Consider the following 9,697-nt stretch of genomic DNA (forward strand, 5'->3'; position numbering starts at 1 on the left):
GAGACCATGCCACTGCACTCCAGCCTGGGCAACAGAGCAAGACTCCATTTCAAAAAAAAAAAAAAAAGGAAAAAAAATTGCAGTTCTCCCTAAGCAAGTGATACAGCTTGTGCTATGTTATCTTGCTTTTAGTATGAGCTAAAGATAATTAGGGATTATCTTAGAATACCTTAGAGGAATATTCTGCCTTCTATACCCCTCCCTTCAAGACTAGACCAGGCTGGGCATGGTGGCTCATGCCTGTAACCCCAGCACTTTGGGAGGCCAAGGTGGGCAGATCACCTGAGGTCAGGAGTTCGAGACAGCCTGGACAACATAGTGAACCCTATCTCTACTAAAAAATATAAAAATTAGCTGGCAGTGGTGGTGCATGCCTGTAGCCCCAGCTACTTGGGAGGCTGAGGCACAAGAATCGCTTGAACCTGGGAGGCAGAGATTGCAGTGAGCTGAGATTACACCATTGCACTCCAGCCTGGGCGACAGAGTGAGACTGTGTCTCAAAAAAAAAAAAAAGAAAAAAAAATTTAAACAGCATGTACATATCTTAGGGTGCCTTACCTCCACTGCTGTCTTGTAAGTCTGCAGCTTCACAGCCAATGGCTCCCATATGCCCAGTTCCTTCATGTCTACCAAAGTACCTGTCTCACCATTTACACCCCAGGTCTCACAGTTCTCCTGGGTGTGCTTGGCCTGCAATTGAAGCAAGAAGTAAAGGGGAAAATAATCGTTAACAGGAAACATCAGGTAAAAAATGAAGTAAAAAATAATGGACTGGTATGGAAGGCATAGGGAAAAATGGCAATGACAGCAAACAAGTCAAAGACTAAAAGGAGAGAAAGATTTCAAGGAATAAACTATAAAGAGAATTTGGATAGCCAGATATGAACCTTCCCCTCAGGGCAAACACAGCTTTCCCTGCTCTATCAAGAGAAAAGCTTGGAGAGGAACTCACCCGAAGAGAGGTAAGTAGACGGATGGTGCTGGCCCCACAGTTCTGGATCAGGGTACGAGGGATGACCTCTAGGGCCTGGGCAACAGCCCTGTATGGCCATTGTTCCACACCAGTCATGGCCTTGGATTTTTCTGTCAAGGCATGGGCCACAGCCATCTCGGAGGCCCCACCCCCTGGCACCAGCTGAGGGTCCAGGAGAACATTGCGACACACTTGCATGGCATCCTGGAGGTTGCGTTCTACTTCCTTGGAGAAGCAAACAGACAGTATGAAGCCAAAGCTTGATGACTCATAAAAAAAATCAGAGGCACCAAAAGGACTTCCTAACTGCCAAAGTTAGTAAACCACCAAGAAGGGCAACTAGAAAAGGTACTTGGAACCCCTGCTGGGCAGGGTAGATTATTTATCTGAGAATATGTAACTCATGACTATAATATAGGGTGGCGGGGAGTGGTATCTGCAAAGGGTTTGGGGGTATCCCTCAACAATAAAGTTAGGTCTTTGTCCATTATGCTAGATTAGAGCAATAACCTATCTCATCCCTTGCTAGTTATCTGGAAATAAACAGCATGTATCTTGCTAGATAAGAGCCAAAACCTATTCCATCCCTTCCTAGTTGTATCTTTTAGGAGGTTGCATGGTGTTGTACAAACTCTCCCACTTACTAGCTATGTGCCTTTGGGAAAGTTACTTAGCCTCAATGAGGAAAAGAAAAGTAATATTTATAACTTCAACATAAAAAATAAGAAAGCAGTTGTTGCCAGGGAGGAGGAAATGAGATATTTTGTTCAAGGGGTACAGAGTCTCAGTTTTGCAAGATGAAAAAGTTCTGGAGATCTCTTGCACAAGAACATGAATATACTTAACATTACTGAACTGTACAATTAAAATGATTAAGATGGTAAATTTTATGCTTATTACAATTTTAAAAATTTTAAATTATTTAATTAAAAAAAGGAAGCAGAAAAGGAATTTGTGGCTATAAGTCCAAATTAAATAGCTATAAATGGACCACAGAATTATTTCAGGCCCTTTGGGAAACTCTCAAGAAGTCCAGTGATCTATTTCATCTGGTCATACATCCAAGGCTGACTCACCGAGAGAATCTCTTTGCTAGCCCCCCGGAGGAGAATGGTGCAGGCCTTGGGGTCTTTGCACTCAGTGATGAATGTAAAGTATTCATCTCCAATTTTCTTGATTTCCAAGAGGCCTGCTCCTGTTCCAACATCATCTTCTCTCAGTTCCTCTGGTCGGCTGACTATCCGGGCCCCACAGGCTCTATTGGATGGAAAAGGTGGGGAGAATCAGATGACTTCAGATACTTTTACCCATTTCCCTAGTCTCTAAGGTCTGTAGTTAGGGATAAGGGCAAAAGTGGATTGCTGGAAACATCACTTAAGAGGTCTTGCCTGTCCGGTAAAAAGGATTTCCAGAGGGACAGGCACAGCGGCTAACACTTGTAATCCCAGTACTTTGGGAGGCCGGGCAGGAGGACTGCTTGAGCCTAGAAATTTGAGACCAGCCTGGGTAACATAACAAGACTGTCTCTACAAAAAATAAAAAACTAGCTGGGAATAGTGATGCATACCTGTAGCTGCAGCTACTCAGGAGGGTGAGTTGGGGGATCCCTTGAAAACATGATACCAAGGATGCAGTGAGCTGTGACCATGCCATTGCACTCCAGCCTAGACAACAGGGTGGGACCCTATCTAAAAAAAAAAAAAAAAAAAAAAAAAAAAAAACCCCAAAAAACAAACAAAAAAAACCACTGAAGCCGTCATTGCAGTTACAGCAGCATTGCAGTTATGCCAGCAGCTGTGAAAACCCTGTGCTTTTTGAGAAATATACCTATTAATCTCATTGAAAATGCAGCTTTTATGTAGGTATAAGAACAGCATACCTATATATGCTAATATGATTTGAGAAAACATGAAACACCTCATCAAAAAAGGAAGGTCAAAGATCTAAAGCTGGAGAATTTAATGCCAGCAAAGGATGGTTTGATAATTTTAGAAAGAGGTTTGTTTGGCTTTTAAAATGTCAAGATACCAGCAAACAGCTTCTGCTGACCAAGAAACAGCAGACATGTTCCCAGGGGCTTGGTGGCTCATGCCTGTAATCCCAACACTTTGGAAGGCCAAGCAAGGCGGGTGGATCGCTTGAGGTCAGGAGTTCGAGACCAGCCTGGTGAAACCTGTCTCTACTAAAAATACAAGAAAAAATTAGCCAGGTGTCGTGGCACACGCCTGTACTCCCAGCTACTTGGGAGGCTATGGCAGGAGAATCGCTTGAACCTAGGAAGCAGAGGTTGCGGCGAGCGAGATTGCACCACTGAATGCCAGCCTGGGTGACAGTGAGACTCTGTCTCAAAAAAAAAAAGAGAAATCATTGAGGAGAAATGGTACCTGCCTAAATATAATTTTAATGTATACAAAAGTGACCTAATCAGGAAGATTATGCCACAAATGACATTTATTAGTAAGAAAGAGAAGGGAGCACCAGGATTTTGTGCAAAGGAGTTAGCCTGTCCCTTGGAGGGTCAAGTTTATGTCTTGTGGTTGTACAACCAGGCCTGGACAATAAGAACACTTCTTCTGGATTGCTTCCATCGATGCTTTGTCCTTTAAGTCAGGAAATACTTTTCCACAAAGGGACTACCTTTTAAAGTGCTTCTGATATTGGACAATGCCCATGGATACCCAGAGCCACATAAGTTCAACACTGAAGACATTTAAATACTCTAGACCAGACAGTCAGAGAAAGACCTGTAAGGCTTATTACACATGGTACTTCATGCGAAGAACCGTCGGCTGGGCGTGGTGGCTCATGCCTGTAATCCCAGCACTTTGGGAGGCCCAGGCAGGCAGATCATGAGGTCAAGAGATTGAGACCATCCTGGCCAACATGGTGAAAACCCATCTCCACTAAAAATACAAAAATTAGCTGGGCATGGTGGTGTGCACCTGTAGTCTCAGCTACTCCAGTGGCTGAGGCAGGAGAATTGCTTGAACCCAGGAGGCAGAGGTTACCGTGAGCCAAGATCACACCACTGCACTCCAGCCTGGCGACAGAACAAGACTCTGTCTCAAAAAAATAAAAAATAGGCCGGGCGCAGTGGCTCAAGCCTGTAATCCCAGCACTTTGGGAGGCTGAGACGGGCGGATCACGAGGTCAGGAGATCGAGACCATCCTGGCTAACACGGTGAAACCCCATCTCTACTAAAAAATACAAAAAACTAGCTGGGCGAGGTGGCGGGTGCCTGTAGTCCCAGCTACTCGGGAGGCTGAGGCAGGAGAATGGCGTGAACCCGGGAGGCGGAGCTTGCAGTGAACTGAGATCCGGCCACAGCACTCCAGCCTGGGCGACAGAGCACTCCAGCCTGGGTGACAGAGCAAGACTCCTTCTCAAAAAAAAAAATAAATAAATAAATAAAAAATAAAGTCAACATTATGAAAGAGAACCCCAACAAAGAGAATATGATGAAAATATGAAAGGATTACACTACTAAAGATACTAGTTGTTATAGAAAAAGCCTTATGAAAGCCATCAAGCCCAAAACAGAAGATTTCTGCAGGAGGAAACTGTGTCCAGATTTTGTACATGACTTTGTAGGATTTATGATAGAGCCAATCAAGGAAATCATGAAAGAGACTGGATGTGGCTAAAAAAATTGGCATGGTGGTGGTGAAGGGTTTCAAGATACGAATCTTGGAGAAATTAAAGAGCTAACAGACAATATACCAGAGGAATTAACAGAAGATGACAAGCCAGGTGCGGTGGCTCACATCTGTAGTCCCAGCACTTTGGGAGGCTGAGGCAGGCAGATCACCTGACGTCGGGAGTTTGAGACCAGCCTGACCAACATGGAGAAACCCCGTTTCTCCTAAAAATACAAAATTAGCTGGGTGTAGTGGCTCATGCTTGTAATCCCAGTTACTCGGGAGGCTGAGGCAGGAGAATCGTTTGAATCCGGGAGGCAAGAAGTTGTGGTGAGCTGAGATTGTGCCATTGCACTCCAGCGTGGGCGACAGAGCAAAACTCTGTCTCAAAAACAAAAACAACCAAACAGAAGATGACTTGATGGACACGACTGCTTCCAAACCAGTGCCAGACGATGAGGAAGAGGACGTAGAAGAAGCAGTGACAGAAAACAAAGTGACATTAGACAATCTGGCAGAAGGCTTCTAATTATTCAAGACTGCTTTTGACTTCTTTTACAATATGGACCCTTCTATGATAGAGGCACTGAAACTGAAACAGTGGAAGAGCAACTGGTACTATACAGAAATATTTTTAGAGAAACGAAAAAGCAAAAGTCAGACAAATTACGATGTATTTTCATTGAGCTACACCGAGTGTGCCTCCTGCCCATCCTGCCTCCCCTTCCACCACTCTTCTGCCTCTGACACCCAAGACAGAAAGACCAGCCCCTATTCTTCCTCCACAGCCTATTCAACATGAAGATGATGATGACCTTTATGATGATCTACTTCCACTTAAGGCATGGTAAATGTGTTATCTCTTCCTTATGATTTTCTTTTTTTGGAGAGGGTGTTTCACTCTTGTCACCCAGGCTGGAGTGCAATGGCACCATCTCGGCTCACTGCAACCTCCGCCTCCTTGGTTCAAGCGATTCTCCTGCCTCAGCCTCCTGAGTAGCTGGGATTACAGGCATGCACCACCACAATCAGCTAATTTTTGTATTATTATTAGAGACGGGGTTTCACCATGTTGGCCAGGTTGGTCTCGGACTCCTGACCTCAGGTGATCCACCTGCCTTGGCCTCCCGAGGCGCTGGGATTACAGGCATGAGCCTGTAATAAAAAAATAACATTTTATTTTCTCTAGCTTACTTTATGGAAGTGAATACAGCATATAACACACATGATGTACAAAATATGTGAGTTAATTGTGTTATTGGTAAGGGTTCAGGTCAACAGTCAGCTATTAGGAGTAGGGGAGTCAAAAAATTATACATGGATTTTCAACTCCTTAGGGGCTGATTCCCCTAACCCCCAAGTTGTTCAAGGGTCAACTGTACACCTAAGGCAACTAGTCATCACTACTATAACCAGATATAGTTGAATTCAAAATATACTATGTGGTTACTATAATTTGGACAAATTAGTTCTCATGCATATCTAACATGTACATATTTCAACTAGAGAATTAGAATGTGCAAAAAAGAAAGAAAAAAAATTAACATGTCTATACTATATAATGGTAATTTCTAGATAAACCCATCCTGTACGGCCCAGTTGAGTCTCCAGGCCAATAATAGGACTGTATCAAAGACGGCAAAGGTCAAGCAAGGAGGAAGGCGAATAAGCATGTAAGTATAGTCAGCCCTCTATATCCGCAGGTCCCACATCCAGATTCCACCAACCAAGAATCGATAATATAGCTGAGGGGTGGGGTGGGGGGACGGACAATAATACAATAGCAAAAATAATATAAATTTTAAAGACAATACAGTATAGCAACTATTTATATAGCATTTACGTTATATTAGGCATTATAAGCAATCTAAAGGTGATTTAAAGTGTAAAGAAGGATGCGTATAGGTTATACACAAATACCATGCCATTTTATATAAGGATTAAGCATCCACAAACTTTAGTATTCAAGGGGGGATCCCAGAACCAATGCCCCATGGATATCAAGGGATGACTGCATACGTCTGACCCAAGTTTAATGAATATAGGACTAATTGCTTATTTGTCACTCCCTCCAACTCATGGGCATGTGAAGTCAACTATGTGTATGCATGTTAATACCCTTTGGGGTACAAAGGTATAAAATATGATTTGGATCTGCGCTATATTATGTTGGGGTACATTTGTCAGCTTTTTAATAAATTAGTATTAAAAATGAATGAACTTTGCTGGGCATGGTGGTGCATGCCAATAGTTCCAGGTACTGGGAAGGCTGAGAACAGGATGACTGCTTGAGCCCAGGAGTTTGAGACAGGCCTAGCTAATACAGCAAGACCTCGTCTATTAAAAAGAATGGTCTCTGAGCACAGACATCAGTACAGAAGTAGTGAATGCAATCTAGAGTTGCATAAACAGCAGCTAAGGATGTAGTTGAGGAAACTGATGGTTCTGCTATAATCCAGGCCACTTAAAACAGGCTATTCTGGAAATGTTCATTCAAAAATCATCATAATGACATTAAAGAAAAACCTCTTTGATAGGCAGTTATTTAGAAATGTAATGGACACCCACCAAGGTAGCAATTACAGATGTCTAAGCACAAGCTGCTCACTAATGGTTAGGGGCAGCACAGATGAGACTCATGCAATAAATAACCGTTGGACTAGAGGACTTCTGAAGAGGGCAGGCAGCTAAGCCAAGGTTATTTCCACCTGTTACTGTATCCTTTATTAAACCTTTTCAGGTAATGATGACTATGTTATGCAACTACAAAAAGGAAACACACGGGAAGAAAAGTCTTATTTTTACCTGGCCTACTCACCTAGCGATGCGATTATTGTCTGTCTTCCGGACTCTGCGGATGGCTGTGATATTGGCCCGCATGAGGTAGTGCTGAGCTAAATCTACAAATCCAAGGGTACAGATGTCAAACTGGGTTCTGAACTGGTTTTATAATCAAAGTACTCTAACCATCACACTATTACGCCCCTGCCAACCATGAGGGGAAAAAACAAATCACCCACCCTCGTCTACCTCAAAGGTAGGCTGGAAAAATTAAAAGTCCCACCTGAGATGCCCTTTTCGGTGATGACCACATCGGGTTTCAGTTGGATAATGTCCTCACAGAGCTGCTGGATGTACTCTTCTTCCATTTGGAGAATTCGGGTGAAGTCTTCCTCTCGTGTAATCTCAATGTCAGTCTGTGTGGTAAAGGAAAGACACGATTTTAAAATCCCTGGACTGGTGAAGCTCTAAGGGTCATACTATACCTCCACCCACGTCTCCCACGTATCTCAGAGTCAGAATTATGTTAAAGCCATGACCTCTATACCTCTGTAAGCCAATTTAGCTCTAGTTATATCATTATAAAACAACCAGAACTGAAAGTCACACAGCAATTAGTGTTGAGTTTGGCCTTTCTAAGGTCTCTGACCACCCAGTCCAATCCTACATCTGTCCTGGCAACGTGCATGAAAATTCCAGGCCTTAATTCTTCCCACTAACTGATTCTTGTTCTTTCCAAATGTGATGGAGCCTTGTGAGCCTCCTGCACCCTGGATTTTTTTTTTGAGACAGGTCTGTCGCTCAGGCTGGAGTTCACTGGTGTGATCACAGCTCCCTGCACCCTTGACCTTCTGGGTTCAGGCAATCCTCTTGCCTCAGCCTCCTTAGTGGTGGGGACTACAGGCATATGCCACCACGCCCAGTTAATTTTTTTAAATACAGACAGTATTCGCTATGTTGCCTAGGCTGGTCTTGAACTCCTGGGCTCAAGCCATCCACCCACCTTAGCCTCCCAAACTGCTAGGATTATAAGTGTGAGCCACTGCATCCAGCTGAAATTCTCCTTTAGTACTTCAAAGCTGAATTAACTCCTACCTTATGTTCCCCCTGGTACATTAGGAAAGGTCACATGATAGTATAAAACAAGCCAAACACGACCAGGTTCAAATCTTGATTTTGGCCAATACCAGCTGTATTCCTTGAGCAATTAACCCAACTTGTCTGAGCTTCAGATCCCTCATCTGTAAAATGGAATCAATACCAACTAAAGGATTGTTCTAAGAGTCAGTGTACACTATGCACCCAGAAGGCATACAATAAACATACCTTTTATTTCTGTTGTTCATATTTGTAGTCAGATTCTTGCATCTACTTTAAGGAACAAGGCCAAGAACCTTACCTGGCTTTCTCCTTTCTTGTATTCCAGAGAAGAATCCAGAAGCACAATGCGAGGGTTCTTGATATAGCGCCGCATGCGTGGATGGGTCACATCCTTGTTAATCATGACTCCACGCAAGACACAGGAGTCTTCAATGATGCCCCCAGGTATCTGAAGAAAAGACAACTGCACTTTATAATCCACAATCAAGAGACAATTTCTTAATTTCCTTCCCAGATGTTCATCTTTCCCAAATACCCACTGTTTCAGGTTTCTAAAGTTCCTTTCTTTGATGAAGTTCAAAAATATGGTTGGAATCACGTTTTTTCCCCACTAGGAAATACACCAATTTTAGACCATGACACTCAACTTGAAGGTCAGCTGAGACCCACAGAAATTCAATGACTTGACAAAAGACTTAGAGGGGCTTATGAGTCAGGCACAGTGGCTCACACCTAAAATCCCAGCTACTCAAGAGGCTCAGGCAGAAGGATCCCTCGAGGCTGGGAGTTCGAGACCAGCCTGGGCAACACATTGAGACCCAATTGCTATTTAAATAAATAAGGGCTTAGGTCTCCCCAATTTAAAAAAAAAAAAAAAAAAATGCTGCCAGAGAATTTTAGGCTTGGGGCTCCATCTACTGGCCACAAGCTATACTACTAAACTTTTTGATCTTAATGAAATTTAGTAGAGGAGAGAAAGCTTTCTGGGCTTACCATTATAATAGTACTATATAATAGAGCTCTTGTTAAGCTTATATCCTGATCAAATGACTGATGTATGCAAATACACAAACATGGAGACACCAATAAGCCTATCCCTTGTCCTTATAAACCTTGTGTAGGGATAGCAGTGAAGGTAACAACAAAATTATTTCAGGAAATTCCAACTTGGTAGCCTCTTTAGGTTTTTGTTTCCAGGCAGCA

The 9,697-nt window shown here is 43.1% G+C and overlaps 1 protein-coding gene across 4 annotated transcripts in view; it reads right to left on the reverse strand.

Moving 5' to 3' along the window:
• The window catches only part of CCT3 (chaperonin containing TCP1, subunit 3 (gamma)), a 33,148-nt gene that overhangs the window by 802 nt on the left and 22,649 nt on the right, over window positions 1–9,697 (reverse strand). For all 4 annotated transcript variants that reach the window (XM_011928418.1, XM_011928419.1, XM_011928421.1 and 1 more), the window contains 6 exons: window positions 8,793–8,942; window positions 7,677–7,809; window positions 7,431–7,512; window positions 2,050–2,230; window positions 953–1,198; window positions 559–690 (listed from right to left, as the gene is read on the reverse strand). In XM_011928418.1, the coding sequence (XP_011783808.1) occupies window positions 559–690; window positions 953–1,198; window positions 2,050–2,230; window positions 7,431–7,512; window positions 7,677–7,809; window positions 8,793–8,942 (924 nt within the window). The remainder of the gene's footprint in view (window positions 1–558; window positions 691–952; window positions 1,199–2,049; window positions 2,231–7,430; window positions 7,513–7,676; window positions 7,810–8,792; window positions 8,943–9,697) is intronic.

This window comes from Colobus angolensis, unplaced genomic scaffold, assembly GCF_000951035.1.
Source record: "Colobus angolensis palliatus isolate OR3802 unplaced genomic scaffold, Cang.pa_1.0 Scaffold77, whole genome shotgun sequence".
Taxonomy (NCBI): Eukaryota; Metazoa; Chordata; class Mammalia; order Primates; family Cercopithecidae; genus Colobus; species Colobus angolensis.